Source organism: Bufo gargarizans, chromosome 2 (genome assembly GCF_014858855.1).
Source record: "Bufo gargarizans isolate SCDJY-AF-19 chromosome 2, ASM1485885v1, whole genome shotgun sequence".
NCBI lineage: Eukaryota > Metazoa > Chordata > Amphibia > Anura > Bufonidae > Bufo > Bufo gargarizans.
In genome coordinates, this window is record NC_058081.1 from 102768978 (window position 1) to 102786766 (window position 17789).

At 42.8% G+C, this 17789-nt stretch overlaps 1 protein-coding gene across 1 annotated transcript in view; it reads left to right on the top strand.

Annotated features, from left to right (window-relative positions):
• RASGRF1 (Ras protein specific guanine nucleotide releasing factor 1) overlaps positions 1–12176 on the top strand; it is an 88609-nt gene extending 76433 nt beyond the window's left edge. The window contains exons 23-27 of the mRNA XM_044283133.1: positions 432–629; positions 1687–1766; positions 7124–7241; positions 7538–7606; positions 11237–12176. Coding sequence (XP_044139068.1) covers positions 432–629; positions 1687–1766; positions 7124–7241; positions 7538–7606; positions 11237–11329 — 558 coding nt within the window. The 3' untranslated portion in view covers positions 11330–12176. The remainder of the gene's footprint in view (positions 1–431; positions 630–1686; positions 1767–7123; positions 7242–7537; positions 7607–11236) is intronic.
• Positions 12177–17789: the final 5613 nt, after the last annotated feature.

A 17789-nucleotide genomic window follows, 5' to 3' on the forward strand; every position in this document is an offset into this window, starting at 1 on the left:
ATGTGGGGGTCTGATCTGAGGATTGATGTGGGGGTCTGATCCGAAGTCTGATATGAGGGTCTGTTTTGAAGTCTGTTGAAGATTGAGGGTCTAGTTTGGGGGTCTGATGAAAGATATTTTTCATATTTTTTTACTGCTCTAAAACCTAGGTGTGTCCTATCATCAGGTGCATCTTATATAGTGAAAAATACGGTGTATACATTTTTTTTAAATATAGACCAAAAATAAATATAAAAATTAATATAAAAATGTGATTTAAGCAATAGGTCATTTTCAGATGACACATTCCCTTAGCCTTGTAGAATTTAATGATTACTATATTATTCAATTGTATTAGTATTACCGTAACTGTAATTAAGTGCCTAATAACATCAAGCATCAGAAACACCAGATCTTAAAACTACAGTAACCATGTTTATGGGATGTGTTAGATGAGTAATCTGATTGCCACGGAGATCCTTCGGAGTGAAGAGCCAGCCGTGCGAGGATGTACCATTGAGAAGTGGGTGGCAGTGGCTGATATTTGTCGGTGTCTGCACAATTACAATGCTGTTCTGGAGATTACATCATCACTGAATCGCAGTGCTATATTCCGGCTCAAGAGGACCTGGATCAAAGTGTCTAAACAGGTAATACAGTGAAATTCTTATCATCTGGCAAAACTGGGTCCACCAAGGTGTCAGAATTTTAAAAATGTTTAGCATTGAGCCTCAGTGGAAGACAATGCAGCATGGACAGGGTATTGAAATACAAAAATTACTCCCCAGCTCCTCTCTGCTTTGTCTTCACATTGTTCTCTTCAGATCCAGTACTCCTAGCTGCTTAAATGGGTTCTCTATGGGCATTTGGTCTAATTAGGGCATGGGGCTAACCTGTGGAGGGAAGCTCTTTTTCATAGGACTCACCCTCGTTCACCCGATGCCGCTGTCACTGCTGCAGGCCTTTCCACCCGGATTCCCGGCCAGTTGTGGTCCGCTTCTTTCCCTGTTCAGTTGCATATAGTCAGTGCAGCAGAGCAGGAAAAGAAGCAGCGGAGACGGCGATACTGGGGAGCGAGCGAGGGAGGGTGTCCTATGTAAAAGAGCTTCCCTCCACAGTTTAACATCATGCCCTAATTAGACCAAATTCCCAGACAACCCCTTTAAATTTCACTGCACAGTACCTCATGGTGACACGCTAGGGACAGAATCATAGCTGGGGGCTGGTGGATGCCAGCGGGTGTGCCATTAAGCCACTTTTACCAAAATTTATAGTTACAGGGATATAGTGGTAGACTGAATTACCTGGTTTAAAAAAAGAGAACCTAAGGCCTGTGTTACACCAGCAGATTATCTGACAGATTTTCTAACCAATCATTGGTCAGATGGCCAATTACACACACAGATCTTTTGTTATGCACACCAACTATTGGTCTGATTGGACAGATAGTAGTCAGATAATCTGTTGGTGTAATACAGGCCTAACTAGTTTGAGCTCCACTTGGCTTTGCTCACTGATGACCTACCAACCTCCCTATAGCCAAGGCGTTATCATCAGGCAATCAGCATGCAAGCTATTTTTCACAATGCCAGATTAGATATGCAAATTGTACTGTAACATATTTACCTTGTAAGATGCATTTGTGCCGATTTTATCATGAATAATCTAATTATATCTATTCTAACCTTTAGTATTTATTATTGATAGACAAAGACCTTAATTGACCGGCTTCAGAAGTTGGTTTCTTCAGAAGGGCGATTTAAGAATCTGAGAGAGGCCTTGAAGAAGTAAGATTTTTTTTTCTCTTTCTTTTAGGGCTCATGCACACGGCCATAGCTGTTTTTGCAGTCCGCAAAACACAGATACCAGCCATGTGCATTTTCCTGATCGGTATGTCCTGCACCCTGGTAAAACTGCCTATTCTTGTCCACAAAATGGACAAGAATAGGACATGTTCTATTTTTTTGCGGGTGCCACGGAACGGACATATGGATGCAGATGGCACACGGTGTACTGTCTGCATCTTTTGCGGCCCCATTGAAGTGAATGGATCAGCAAAAATTCGGAATGAAACTACGGTTGTGTGCATGCGGCCTTAGGTAGTTGGATGCTCACCTGAAAGGTAACTGGGTTAAAAACAGCAAGATTTTTTGTAATAGCTTCTAAATAGAGCACATGTGCAATAGAAGAGACCCTTCATGGAGTAACTTTTATTATGCAGCTTAAAGCTAGTATTTCCTATTTAAAGGGTTATTATTGTTTCAGCAACTATTATTTGTATAATGATTAGTGATACAATTTTCCAATATAATTTTGGTGTCAATTCCTCACAGTTTCTAAGATCCCTGCTTGCTGGCATTCAATAGAAACCTTTATTTTTTACAAGACAAGCTGTAGAGTAACTGTACTCACTCCTTCACCTACCTCTAGGCTCCTCACATGAATTTATTATGCACTACACTCCAGAATGCAGTCTTCAAAAAGTTGCACAATAGGGCATTGGGGGGGGGATAAATAAAAAATGTTGACTTTTTTTTTTTTTTTTTTTTTACACCACTCACTGCAGTTTTAAAAAGTAGACAGGAAAGTGGTTGTGGTTAGCTATGTTAATTGGTTTCAGTCCAGATTTATCACTGGAACTTTTTAAAAGTGTCACAAAACAAGTCGTTCTGAAAGGAGCGCTCTGTATGCGGGATTGTACCGGCGTTTACAATCGCGCATACAGAGACAATCGAACGCCCATTGTCGCGCGTTCCCGAAAGTCTATGTACGGTAACGCGCGACAAAACGCCCCAAAGAAGCTCAAGAACTTTTTTTGAGTGTAGGGCGTTTTTCAGCGTGTTCAAACGCGCTGTAAAATGCTCAAGTGTGAACCAGGGCCATAGGGAAGCATTGGTTTTCATGTGTTGAGCGTTTTACAGCGCGTTTGAACGCGCTGTAAAACGCTCAGGTGTGAACCCAGTGTGAGCGTTTTTACAGCGCGTTCAAACGCGCTGTAAAACGCTCAACACATGAAAACCAATGCTTCCCTATGGCCCTGGTTCACACTTGAGCGTTTTACAGCGCGTTTGAACGCGCTGAAAAACGCCCTACGCTCAAAAAAGTTCTTGAGATTCTTTGGGGCGTTTTGTCGCGCGTTCCCGTACATAGACTTTCGGGAACGCACGACAATGGGCGTTCGCTTGTCTCTGTATGCGCGATTGTAAACGCCCGTACAATCGCGCATACAGAGCGCTCCTTTCAGAACGCTCAGGTGTGAACCCAGTGTTACCCTGGTTTCACACCTAACCCTGGGTTCACACCTGAGCGTTTCTGAGATGCGCGTTTTACGCGCGTATTTGTCGCGCGTTTTTATGCGCGTTTTTTGCAATAGTAAACGCGCGTCAAACGCGCGTTTGTGTGATTGACTGCAGTGTTGTCCAATGAGTCTATGGCCAAAACGCGCGACAAACGCCCCAAAAAAAGTTTAAGAACTTGTTTATGCGTCGGGCGTTTTACAGCGCGTTCAAACGCGCTGTAAAACGCTCAAGTGTGAACCAGGGCCATAGGGAAGCATTGGTTTTCACGTGTTGAGCGTTTTACAGCGCGTTTGAACGCGCTGTAAAACGCTCAGGTGTGAACTTAGGGTAAGCGTTTCTCAAACGCGCGTTTCTATGCGCGTTTTTGTCGCGCGTTTTTATGCGTGTTTTTTGTAATAGTGAACGCGCGTTTGACGCGCGTTTGGGTGATTGACAGCAGTGTTGTCCAAAGAGTCTATGGCCCAAACGTGCCAAAAAAAGCTCCTGTACTTGTTTGAGCGTCGGGCGTTTTACAGCGCGTTCAAACGCGCTGTAAAACGCGAAAATGTGAACCAGCCCCATAGGGAAGCATTGGTTTTCATGTGTTGCGCGTTTTACAGCGCGTAGGAACGCGCTGTAAAACGCTCAAGTGTGAACTTAGGGTTAGGGTTAAAGATTCTTCAAATTAGGCAGCATTTGCCGTTTGATAAGTTTAGTGCTAAGTAGGCCAAGGTGGACTCAAGGAAAACTGACTTCAAATATTACCCTCATGATTAATTTCCCCAATTTTTTTCCTCCAGACATAAACAAAGAAGGTTCCTAGTGAATGTCAGCAAGCAGAGGTGTTGAAACCCATGAGAAACTTTTCATTACATAAAGAACAACATTTATTTGCTGAAACTGGAACATCCCTTTAAACCCCTTAACCCCTTTTAGACACATGACGTACTATTACGTCATGGAAGCCACTGCGTTCCCGCAATTTGACGTAATAGTACTTCATGGTGATCCGGCGGGAACCGGAGCACGCGCGATCACTGCAGTGGCCTAGCAGTCCCTGGTAGCCGAGCCCCTGCTGTATCCGCCGGCATCGCTATAAAAGCCGATGCTGGCAGATTAACCCCTTCTATGCCGCGGTCCGCGCTGACCGCGACATAGAAGGGGTTTGTGTCGGGTGAGGGAGCGCATCGAGTCCCCGCGCTGCTGTGGTGGGGACTCGATGTGTCAGAAGGCAGCCCAATGCCGTGCAGAGTCTGCCCAATGCCTTGCACGGCATCGGGACCTGCCTTATACGGGTGACGAGGAGATCCAGCCACAGGCTGGGTCTCCTAAGCAACCTGTTAGTGTATGACTCAGTGTAATACACGAACAGGCAATGCGTTACAATACAGATGTCTTGTAATGCATTGCAGAGGGGATCAGACCCACAAAAGTGAACATCAGAAATAAAGTAAAGAAAAAAAAGTTTAAAAAAAATGTGGTTTTAATAAAATTAATAAAGTTACTAAAGTAAAAAAAAAAAAAGCCCTTTCCCCTTATTTTTTTATTAAAAAAAACGAAAAAATAACTAAAAATTGGTATCGCCTCGTCTGTAATAACCGGCTCTATAAATATATCACATGATTCGATAAACACCATAAAAAATAATTTTAAAAACGGTGTAAAAAAAGCCATTTTTGTCACCTTACATCACAAAAAGTGCAACACCAAGCGATCAAAAAGGTGTATGTCCCAGAAATGGTATGAATAAAACCATCACCTCATCCCGCAAAAAATGAGCCCCTACCTAAGACATTTCCCCCCCCCAAAAAAAAAAAAAATAAGAAAACTATAGCTCTCAGAACATGGAGACACTAAAGTGAAATACATAAAAATAATATACATATTAGGTATCGCCACGTCTGTATATAAAAATATCACATGACCTAACCCCTCAGATGAACACGTAAAAAAAAAAAAAACGGTGTAAAAAAAATTGCTATTTTTGTCACCCTACATCACAAAAATTGCAACCGCAAGCAATCAAAAAGGCGTATGCCCCCCAAAATAGTACCAATCAAACAGTCACCTCATCTCGCAAAAAATTTAACCCTACCTAAGACAGACAAAAATAAAAAAAGCTATCACTCTCAGACAACAGGCTGGGGAGGGGTTATGTGAAAAGAAGGATCAGCGGCCTGGGTACTTAGAGCCCGAACGCCGCCCCTAGGGCACTTGCGGCCCTCATTTACATATGAATAAAACTGCGTTTTTTCCTTTGGTGAACATCAAAACAAAAGGAGACAGGTATCATTATGCTACAGTACCATGTAAGCAGTGTATAATGGCATACTGTGGTGACATACTCCCTTTAAAGTTATCCCAGTGAAATCTGCCCTCCAAATTCCATATGGCGCTCCTTTCCTTCTGCGCCCTGCCGTGTACCCGTACAGCAGTTTACCACCACATGTGGGGTGTTTCTGTAAACTGCAGAATCAGGGTAAAAAATATTGAGTTTTATTTGGCTGTTAGCCCTTGATGTCTTACAGGAAAAAATGAATTGAAATGGAAAATCTGCCAAAAAAGTGAAATTTTAAAATGTAATCTCTTTTTTTTCCTCTAATTCTTGTGGAACACCTAAAGGGTTATCAAAGTTAGTAAAATCAGTTTTGAATAACTTGAGGGGTGTAGTTTCTACAATGGGGTCATTTATGGGGGTGGTTTCCACTATGTACGCCCCACAAAGTGACTTTAGAATTGAAGTGGTCCTTAAAAAAGTGGGTTTAGGAAATTTTCAAAAATTCTAAGCCTTGTAAAATCCTAAAAAATAAAATTACATTTACAAAATGATGCGAACATGAAAGTGGACATATGGGAAATGTAAAGCAATAACTCTTATGATGTATCACTATCTGCCTTAAAAGCAGATAAATAAAAATTTAGAAAATTGCTAATTTTTCCAAATTTTCTGTAAATTTGGGATTTTTTTATAAATAAAGGTGAATTATATTGACAAAAATGTTTCACTATCATGAACTACAATGTGTTGCGAGAAAACAGTCTCAGAATGGTTTGGATAAGTAACAGCATTCTGAAGTTATTACCACATAAAGTGACACATGTCAAGTATCCAAAAAACGGCCTGTTCCTTAAGGTGAAAAATGGCCCTTAAAGGGAACCTGTCACCTCCAAAAACCATCCCAAGCCACCAGAAGTACCCGAGAGTAGCCAACAGTGTGTTTCCAATGATAGTTTTCTTCCTGAAGGTCGATGAAGCAAAAGCTCAGAAAACGTTTTTTTATCCCCTGCCCACATGATTTTCTAGTCATGCTTGAAGTCAAGGGGGCAGCGGCTGTGACTGACAGCCGGCTATTAGGCAGCCGAACTCTCGTGCATAAGTGCTGTCAGTCACAGCGAAGGGGCAGGGAAGGGGGCGCGGTTACCGTAACTTGAAGCAAGGAGACCGCTACCCCCTTGACTTCAAGCATGACTAGAGAAGCACGCCGGCAGGGGATAAAACAACATTTTCTGAGCTTTTGCTTCATCGGCCTTCAGGAAGAAAACGATCGTCGGAAACACGCTGCTCTCTACTCTCAGGTACTGCTGACAGCTTGGGATGTTTTTTGGAGGTGACAGGTTCCCTTTCAGGTGTTAACAGGTGTCTCTCCCAGGAATTGTTATTGTTTATCCCACTTGGCAAGATCCTGATGTTTACACATGGCAAGACCTCTGCTACCTGCTTGCTTCCAGAATATCTAACTGCAAGAGCAGCCAATTGCCAATGGAGATTAGCATCTGTACCAGCTTTTACCTAAGCTTTCTAGAATTGTTAATTCACCACCCTGCTGTCTTGTCACCATTTCACCGGTTTTCTCTTCCGTCACCAGCTGTGACCCTCCATGTGTGCCATACCTGGGGATGTACCTGACTGATTTGGCGTTTATAGAGGAAGGAACACCCAATTACACAGAGGACGGCCTGGTCAATTTCTCAAAGATGAGGATGGTGAGTAATATACAGAGACAGGACATATAATGCTTTATGAATGAATCAATACGTGAAAGAGGAATGTTTCTTCACTTTATTTCACTAAATCAGGAAGTTCTTATTTGAAACACTACAAAATATTTTATTCCAGAAGAGGTTATACAGTACATGCACAGAATTTTTTTTTCTGTCTGCATTTCTACTATTGTGCATGGTACTCATATATATGGCTACTGATAGGCATGTTGGCCTTTCATTAGTTTGCTTTATTATTGCGTATCTGATTTATTTATTTTTTTTTCATTTGACTCTAGATTTCACATATAATTCGGGAGATAAGGCAGTTTCAGCAGACGTCCTACAAGATAGAACATCAGCCTAAGGTAAGTAAGCCCGCCACAGCAATTTTAGGTGCACTTTACTCATCCCATCCACTTCTGTATATCAGTATCCTAGACCCATTATTGGACTGTGATGAATAGAGAGCAATAGTAGGTAGTAGTAGTAGTTCACTCCAGGGCCTCAACCCTCTTTATATGTACTCCCTGTTCTGTGGGGTAAAACCACTATCCTCAAGCTGTGCTTTTAATGTGTACTCATAGCCTTGGAAGCACTTTGATATAATTGATTTAGAGTGCCTTTAAAAAAGTATTAATACTCCTGGAACTTTTCCATATTTTTTTCATGTTACAGCCACAAACTTAAATTTATATTATTTGGATTTGATGTGATAGACCAACACAAAGTGGCAAGTATGTGTGAAATGAAAAGAAAATGATACATGGTTTGAATTTTTTTTCATAAATGAAAACCTGAAAAGCGTGGTGTGCATTTGTATTCAGCCCCCTGTACTCTTATACCCATGAATAAAATCCAGTGTGACCAATTGCCTTCAGACGTCACCTAATTAGTAAATAGAGTCCACCTGTGTGTAATTTATTCTCAGTATAAGGGCTCATTTAGATGGCCCTATGCTGTCCGCAAAAATGCGTTTTTTTTTTTTGCTGATCCATACCATTACATGTAGGGGCTCTGCTCTCTCTGCAACTGCTGCGCCTTCTGCACTTTGACAGGGGCAGGAAGTCTAAAAGTGATCATGCCTGCTAGGCCCTGTCAATCAAGGTGGAGAGGGGGCAGTTCAGCATGGCCGCAAAAAAAACTGATTGCATTCCGTTTTTTTGCTGATCCATAGACTTCAATAGTGCCATGTCCTGATTTTCACTGACAAGTATAGGACTTTTTTTGCTGAGCTGTGCAATGGAAGAAAAGGGCCCCATAGAAATTATTGGGACAGCATCTAATCTTCAAAAAAAATGATCTGCATTTTTGCGGACAGCATACGGCCGTCTGAATGAGCCCTAACGACAGCTGTTCTGTGAAGGCCTCAGAGGTTTGTTAATGAACATTAGTGATCAAACAACATCATGAAAGCCAAGGAACACACCAGACAGGTCAGGGATAAAGTTGTGTAGAATAGTAAAGCTGGCTTACAAAAAAAAAATCCCAAGCTCTGAACATCTAATGGAGCACTGTTCAATCCATTATCTGAAAATGGAAGGGGGTATGGCACAACTTCAATTCTACCAAGACATAGCCATCCACCTAAATTGACAGCCTAGACAAGGAGAGCACTAGTTGGAGAAGCAGCCAAGAGGCCCATGGTCACTCTGGAGAAGCTGCAGAGATCCACAGCTCAGGTGGGGGAATCTGTCCACAGGACAACTAATCTGGCCTTTATGGAAGAGTGGCAAGAAGAAAACAAGCAATAAGTTCAGTTTGCAGTTTGACACAGCAAATGTGGAAGAAGGTGCTCAATCAGATGAGACCAAAGTTAAACCTTTTGGCCTAAATGCAAAATGCTATGTGTGCTGGAAAACTAACACTTCACATGAACCTGAACACACCATCCCCACCGTGAAACATGGTGGTGGCAGCAGCATGCTGTGGGGATGCTTTTCTTCAGCAGGGACAGTGAAGCTGGTCAGTGTTGATGGGAAGATGGATGGAGCTAAATACAGGGCAATCTTGAAGGAAAATCTGGTAGAGGCTGCAAAAGACTTGAGACTGGGGAGGAGGTTCACCTTCCAGCAGGACAACGACCCTAAACGTACAGCCAGAGCTACAATGGAATAGTTTAGATCAAAGCATATTCATGTGTTAGAATTGCCCAGTCAAAGTCCAGACCTAAATCCCATTGAGAATCTGTGGCAAGACTTGAAAATTCCTGTTCACAGAAACTCTCCATCCAAAATGACTGAGCTTGAGCTATTCGGCAAAAATAGGCAATAATGTAAGCCTTTAGATGTGCAAAGCTGGTTGAGGCATGCCCCAAAAGACTTGCAGCTGTATTTGCAGCAAAAGGTGGTCCTACAAAGTATTGACTCAGGGGGTCTGAATACAAATGCACACCACATTAGATGACCTGGCACATTCATGGATTAGGGACAGCCAGTGAAAACTGTGTAAGGCCTCGTTCTTATCTGCGCTGTGAACTCCAGTGGTCTATTCCGACAGAGGACCAGACTGCCGAAGTTCACAGTATTCAGCATAGTGGGATACCACCGTGCACCGCCGGATCCCCATTCACTGTAAAACTACACACATCAGAGTGCCAGAGTTTGTAACACCAATGTGAACCCAGCCTAATGCTTACCACAGATTACTGGAGGTCCCGGCTACAGGACGCTTGTGATCTGCTTATCATTCATTAATTGCTATAACAGAAAAAGGGATTGTCAAAAGCTGAACGCCCATTTAAGCTAGCTGAGCAACTGATATCTGCTGTGATATTACTGTACTGACTAGGATTATTCACTAAAAGGGAATCTGTCACTGCTGTACACCCTTTTTTTATGTGTGCATGGCCCTGTAGCTCTGCTATAGCCATGTGTAAATATACCTTTATGTCAAAATCCATGTTCTCTACCCCCCAAATGTCATGTTATAATCAATATGCTAATTAAGTTGAAAAGAGCCCAAGGGGCAGTACTTATCCATTATGGAGCCCAGCCTTGTCCATCACCAGTGAGCCAGGCTTCTCCCCACTCTTCTTCTTTCCTCCTCTCAGCAATGATGATGTCACCATGCTGCCAGCTAAAATCTCGTGCAGCATCTTTATTAACTGAACTGCGCATGCACCAGCAGCCTGCGCAAGATTTTATCTGGCAGCATGATGACTTTGCCGCACAGAGGTGAAACTTGAAGATTCTGGGCCCCAGTGCAAAATCTATGACAGAGCCCTCCCAATATGCCCTTTCTATAATACCGGTGTCGTCCTATGCAGCACAATGGTCTCTTGGCCCCCTCAGGCCCCTGGGCCCGGTAGCAACTGCTACCTCTGCACCCCCTATAGCTACACCCCTGTTGCCGCAGCTAGGAGGAGTAAAGAAGAAGAGTGGGGAAAAGCCGGGTTCACTGGTGATGGACGAGGCTAGGCTCCATAACGGATAAGTACAGCCCCTTGTGCTCTTTTCAACTTAATTAGCATATCGATTAAAACATGATTTTTGGGGGTTAGAGATCATGGATCTGACATAAAGGTATATTTGTAGCAGAACTTTAGGCCCATGCTAACAGTAAAAAAGGGTGTACGGTGGTGACAGATTCCTGGGATGCTGCAGTACACCGATGCATCCTGCTGATAAACATCTCATGTCTGTGGCCATAATAACAAGGTTTAGTAGGAATAACTCCTGACCATACAATTCATATAAAGGGATTGTGGGGTTAGAAATAGGTGGTGGGGTTGTGTGACCCAGGATCTTTGACCACATTCCTGGAATTGGTATGGAAGTAAAGGTTATGATGGATAAAATGAGTTTTAGAGTAGGAAATGATTAAATGCCGTGTGCTAAAGAGTAGAAAGATATCTGACAAGAAGAAAAGAATATAGTGAATCCCGTAGTGCAGGTTTCATGGCTGTAACATATACCGTATGTCTCTAAACCTTATAAATATTTTATAGGATTCAGTTGATATAAAGTGTTGTTCAATGATGTGATGGTATTTTGCAGGTCACACAGTACCTCTTGGACACCACAGGAGTGCTGGATGAAGAGGGTCTTTATGAAGCTTCTCTCCGCCTGGAGCCCAAGCTCCCCACTTGAAAATATTGCTGCTTTTTATCTGCCTGTATCATATTGTACAGACCCCCCACGCCTCTCGCCAGATCCTTTTATGCAGGGGTCACCATGCAGGGGCAGAGATGTCTGTGTCTCCATCCATCCCAAACACCCAGCTGCTCCTAATGGAGGCCCCACAATGCCCTCACTCCCAGTGTTCCCCAAAGACACCCGTAGAAAGCGTGACCAGGGTGGAGTCTGAGATACCTCTCACTAGGAGCACTGGCCCAGTGTCCCATGTGTTGTGCTGGCAATGACTGAAGAGTTGCTGCTGCCTCCTGTTGACTGTAAATTTAGAAATTAAGCAACACGTCAATGTGCAGCATCTCACCACCAAACCAGCGGTCACCACCTCCACCACCGTGCTTGAATGAAGGGGTTCATGGCTATGTGTGTCTTTCAGAGGGAGTTTACAATAGTGAACTATAGAGGTTCATGTATAATACTCCATCACGAAGAAAGGAAAAGCGATACTATCCTTCAGCAGGAGAAGAGGGCACATTCATAATAGCAATGTGAGCTCAGCTCTACAGTACAGAACCAGCTCAATGAAATGACCAGTCTCTTATGCCTCAGAATGGCACGGCACCCGTCCAGCAGTTTGCTACGGTTTTGCAAATTCTGGGCTCTACTCCAGCTTTGTCTTGTTGACTTTGAGCAGTAGTATGTGTCCATGGCTGCAACAGAGAGCAAAAATTGCACAAATTATCTAGATAAGAAGTATCCCGGCCTGCAGCTTAATAGCTGCTGTGGTGGGCTGGTCCTATGGCTGCTATAATGCTGAGTATTCCAGTGCTTTACTATCAGAGCGTCATAGGAAGGTAGGGAGCTACAGCAGAAGGCTTATGGCATTAGCTCAGCAGTGTAGAAGGTCTGAAGGAAGAACCTCAACAGAATGAGTCTGCCGGGGAGGTCCAGCAATGAGCGTTGAGAAAATATAATTGCAGCTACATTTTGTTTTCTTTATTTTTTGTACTATAAAGTGTTTCCTGATTACCTCTCGCTAATAAATCTTTTATCTCAGGGTTACCACCAATTAAGCTTGTTTATTGAGATTTGAGACTACAAGTCTATAGTCAGAAAATATGACCTAAAACCTGCACATGACCTACGGGACGGTCTGTCCTGCTATGCAGCGGCTCAAACATACTCTGGCCGCGGCAGAGCAAATGCAAGGCTTAAAGGGGCTGTCCCAACACAAGAACTGTTCCCCCCCTCTACAGGATATGGGAGGGGGTATGACTACCGGGACCCCCATCGATGAAAAGAATAAGGTGGTGGAGTGATTGGGGCAGCAGTCATTCATGTGCACTGCCGCTTCATTCAACTTTATAGATGTGCTGTACTTAAAGGGGATCTGTCACCAATGACCTCCCGATCCATCTTTTTGTAAAGACAAATAGTTAGAGTTCACCTGATTAAAACACTGTTTTTCTTTAGTTGATCCGTGGCTCCATTCCCAAGTTAGGATACTTCTAAATATACAAATTAGGCATTTGGTGCATCAAGGGCATCACCATTTCTCTTGTTTCACCCAAGCTCCACTACTTTCTGTGGCCAGCCCCTCCCTTGTTGCTTTGCCACCGCCTGGTGCTGTCAATCAAAGCAGCCAGGGAGGGTGACATTCCTTTTAAGTTCTGTTGATGGGACACCCCCTTTAAATAATTAAATAGAATGTATCAATGTAGGGATATCCTTGCCATGTAAGGAAAGAGTAAGGAAAATATTATATGCACCAAAACTGACATTGTGTTACTTTAAAGAGCATCTGTCATCAGACTTGTACCTATGAAACTGGCTGACCTGCTTGGCAGCTAAAGGCATCTGTGTTGGTCCCATGTTCATATGTGCCTGCTTTCCTGAGAAAAATGAAGTTTTAATATATGCAAATGAGCCTCTATGAGCAATGGGGGAGTTACCATTACACGTAGGGGCTCTGCTCTCTCTGCAACTGCTGCGCCTTCTGCACTTTGACAGGGGCAGGAAGTCTAAAAGTGATCATGCCTGCTAGGTCCTGTCAATCAAAGTGGAGAGGGGGCAGCAATTGCAGAGAGACCTGAGTCTTTAGGTGTAATGGCAACGCCCCCGTTGCTCCTAGAGGCTCATTTGCATATAGCAAAACATCATTTTTCTCACCGATGGGGGCACATATGAACATGCGACCAACACAGAGGCCTTCAGCTGCCAAGTGCACATGTAACATGTCTGCTGACCGATGCCCTTTAAGATGTATAAATAATAATATGGTGTAAACGCTATGCAGTATTGCCCCAGGCTTCTCCATTAATGTATATGCTGTAAAGACTATGCAGTATTGCCCCAGGCTTCTCCATTATGTACAGTATGTTGAGATAAAGCTGGTTAAAGAGCACCGTCTCTTCTGTCAACTTGTTAAAAAATACCATTCAGCTTTCATTCATTGTGTCTGTTTTTGAAATACACCAGTAGAAGGGTGAAGTACTACTTTGTGAAGAGTCTGCTGTGGTTATAGAAAGAATATACAGAAGCAAAAACACAATGCAACAGCACTCTGCAAACACTGATCATATGGATTATACATTCTACTAATGCAATATTCACTATATAAATGAAGAGAGGTACTTGGCAAATATGTTTTGATCAACATCCTCTGTGCCATGGCCAGGTGATCTCTTTTCAGATGGGAACCTACTCTATAATGACTCCTCTCCTTGTGTCATTAGGCCTCACATGACTTCAAGGAGAGTAGGATCCAGCTATATACTGCACTAATTAAAAACCACCTTAGGAGAGAGCATGCTACTGATGTGCCTAACAACCAGGTTTCTAATAACTAATCTTGCCTCCCAATGAGCCGGTGATGCTATTAATTACCAACTACCTCAGCAGAATGTGAAGCAATTGGATCTGTCATGGTAGGATTTTTGTATAATTCCTAAACAAGGGATCTAAACATATTGTTTGCAATGCTCCAAATCTTACATTTTAGAGTAGGGGGTAAAAGAATGAGAAGACACGACTCATGGCGGTATTTGAGTCTTCCTCTTCAAACAGCTGAAGACTTCTTTTATTGAGCAAAGACCCGAGTCTTCCCCTCACAACCTAAAAATACAAATGAGCCAATAGGACTGTGCCGTGTTGTAGAAACATAGAATGTGTCGGCAGATAAGAACCATTTGGCCCATCTAGTCTGCCCAATATACTGAATACTATGGATAGCCCCTGGCCCTGTCTTTATATGAAGGATGGCCTTATGCCTATCCCATGCATGCTTAAACTCCTTCACTGTATTTGCAGCTACCACTTCTGCAGGAAGGCTATTCCATGCACCCACTACTCTCTCAGTAAAGTAATACTTCCTGATATTACTTTTAAACCTTTGCCCCTCTAATTTAAATCTATGTCCTCTTGTAGCAGTTTTTCTTCTTTTAAATATTCTCTCCTCTTTTACCTTGTTGATTCCCTTTATGTATTTAAATGTTTCTATCATATCTCCTTTGTCTCGTCTTTCTTCCAAGCTATACATGTTAAGGTCCTTTAATCTTTCCTGGTAAGGTTTGTCCTGCAATCAATGTACTAGTTTAGTAGCTCTTCTCTGAACTCTCTCTAAAGTATCAATATCCTTCTGGAGATATGGTCTCCAGTACTGAGCACAATACTCCAAATGAGGTCTCACTAGTGCTCTGTAGAGCGGCATGAGCTCCTCCCTCTTTCTACCGGTAATGCCTCTCCCTATACACCCAAGCATTCTGCTAGCATTTGCTGCTGCTCTATGACATTGTCTGCCTACCTTTAAGTCTTCTAAAGTAACGATTATATACACTCACCTAAAGAATTATTAGGAACACCTGTTCTATTTCTCATTAATGCGATTATCTAGTCAACCAATCACATGGCAGTTGCTTCAATGCATGTAGGGTTGTGGTCCTGGTCAAGACAATCTCCTGAACTCCAAACTGAATGTCAGAATGGGAAAGAAAGGTGGGCTACAACAGCAGAAGACCCCACCGGGTACCACTCATCTCCACTACAAATGGGAAAAAGAGGCTACAATTTGCACGAGCTCACCAAAATTGGACTGTTGAAGACTGGAAAAATGTTGCCTGGTCTGATGAGTCTCAATTTCTGTTGAGACATTCAAATGGTAGAGTCCGAATTCGGCGTAAACAGAATGAGAACATGTATCCATCATGCCTTGTTACCACTGTGCAGGATGGTGGTGGTGTAATGGTGTGGGGGATGTTTTCTGGGCACACATTAGGCCCCTTAGTGCAGATTGGCCATCGTTTAAATGCCACTGGCTACCTGAGCATTGTTTCTGACCATGTCCATCCCTTCATGACAACCATGTACCCATCCTCTGATGGCTACTTCCAGCAGGATAATGCACCATGTCACAAAGCTCGAATCATTTCAAATTGGTTTCTTGAACATGACAATGAGATCTCAACCCAATAGAGCATCTTTGGGATGTGGTGGAACAGGAGCTTCGTGCCCTGGATGTGCAGCCCTCAAATCTTCATCAACTGCAAAATGCTATCCTATCAATATGGGCCAACATTTCTAAAGAATGCTATCAGCACCTTGTTGAATCAATGCCACGTTGAATTAAGGCAGTTCTGAAGGCAAAAGGGGGTCCAACACCGTATTAGTATGGTGTTCCTAATAATTCTTTAGGTGAGTGTATATATCCCCATAGTATGCATCTGGACACAGGATACTCTAGTGTGGGAAAACCAAAGCAAAGGAATTTTTGACTAGATACATGACATCCTCTCTGTAGCCATCTAGCTTTTATACCAAATATTGCAACCTAGGTATTATGTTAAATTAATCCTACTATATCAGATCCATCTTTTAGGCATTTCAGTAAGCTATGACTACAGTGCCAAGAAAAAGTAAGTGAACCCTTTGGAATTACTTGGATTTCTGCATTGCTAATAAAATGTGGTCCACTGTGTGTGTGCTCCAATGCAGTGATCTTGGGTTTAATCACCCTAGTGACCACCAATACGCCTCTTTACAGCGGTCACTAAGGGGCCTTAGGCTGGGCCGCCTTTTTGCGGTTTTGTGATGGATCCAGCAGGGTTCAGCAAAAATGCTTCCGTTACTGATATTACATCCATCTGTATCTGTTATGAATGGATCCGGTTGTATTATCTTTAACATACCCAAGACGGATCCATCATGAACTCCATTCAAAGTCAATGAAGGACGGATCTGTTTTCTATTGTGTCAGAGAAAATGGATCCGTCCCCATTGACTTGCATTGTGGCTCTTGCTCCGCATCCCAGGACAGAAAGCAAACTGCAGCATGTATTTTGGAGCATTCAGTTCTGTTCAGTTCCTTTTTGTCCCCATTAACAATGAATTTTCCAGTATTGAGACCCTATGACGGATCTCAATACCGGAAATTATTAACGCTAGTGTGAAAGTAGCATAAATGCTGCACGGGTCTCGGCTCTCACAAAAGAGCCACACTCTTGCTCTAACGGCCGTTTAACCCCTTACATGTCACGGGCAATGCCACATGAAGCATGTAGGTGGTTACTCCTTCTGTCTGATTTGCGGGTGCCGATGTGTGTGTACTCAGTACCCTTTCACCTTAAAGGGGTTGTCCGGGTTTAGAGCTGAACCCGGACATACCTCCATTTTCACCCCGGCAGCCCCCCTGACTTGAGCATCGGAGCAGTTCATGTTCCGAGGCTCTCCTTTGCCAGGGCAAAGGCATTTTTTGGAAATCCGGTGAGGTACCGGGGCTCTCCATGGGGCTGCCAGATTTAGCCCGCCCATCAGAGTCGGTGACGTCACTGAACACACTGCCGGGCGGAAGTTTCCGTCCGGCAGTGTGTTATTGAAAACAAAAGAGACCTTGCCCTGCGTGGTTTAGCGCAGGGCAAGGGAGCGCATCGGAGCATGAGATGCTCTGATGCTAGCCTAAGGGGGGCTGCCTGGGTGAAAATAAGGGTATGTCCCAGGCCGATTCTTGCAAATCTGACGTGTCACTTTATGTTGTAAAATCTTTGGAATGCTTTTACTTATCCAAGCCATTCTGAGATTGTTTTCTCTTGACACATTGTACTTCATGACAGTGTTAAATTTGAGTCAATATATTTTACCTTTATTTATGAAATAATAAAAAATTTACCCAAAATGTTTAAAAATTCTAAATTTGCTAAATTTGAATTTCTTTACTTTTAAGACAGATAGTAATACCTCATAAAATGGTTATCAATCAACATTCCCCATATGTCTGCTTTATGTTGGCATAACTTTGTAAATTACATTATTTTTTTAGGACTTTAGAAGCTATTTTTCAAATTTTCAACAAGCTTTCCAAAACCATTTTGTTAACCACCAATTCAGTTATAAAGTGATCTTGAGGTGCTTACGTAATGGAAACCACCCATTAATGACCCCATTTTAGAAACTACACCCCTCAAATTATTCAAAACTGATGTTACAA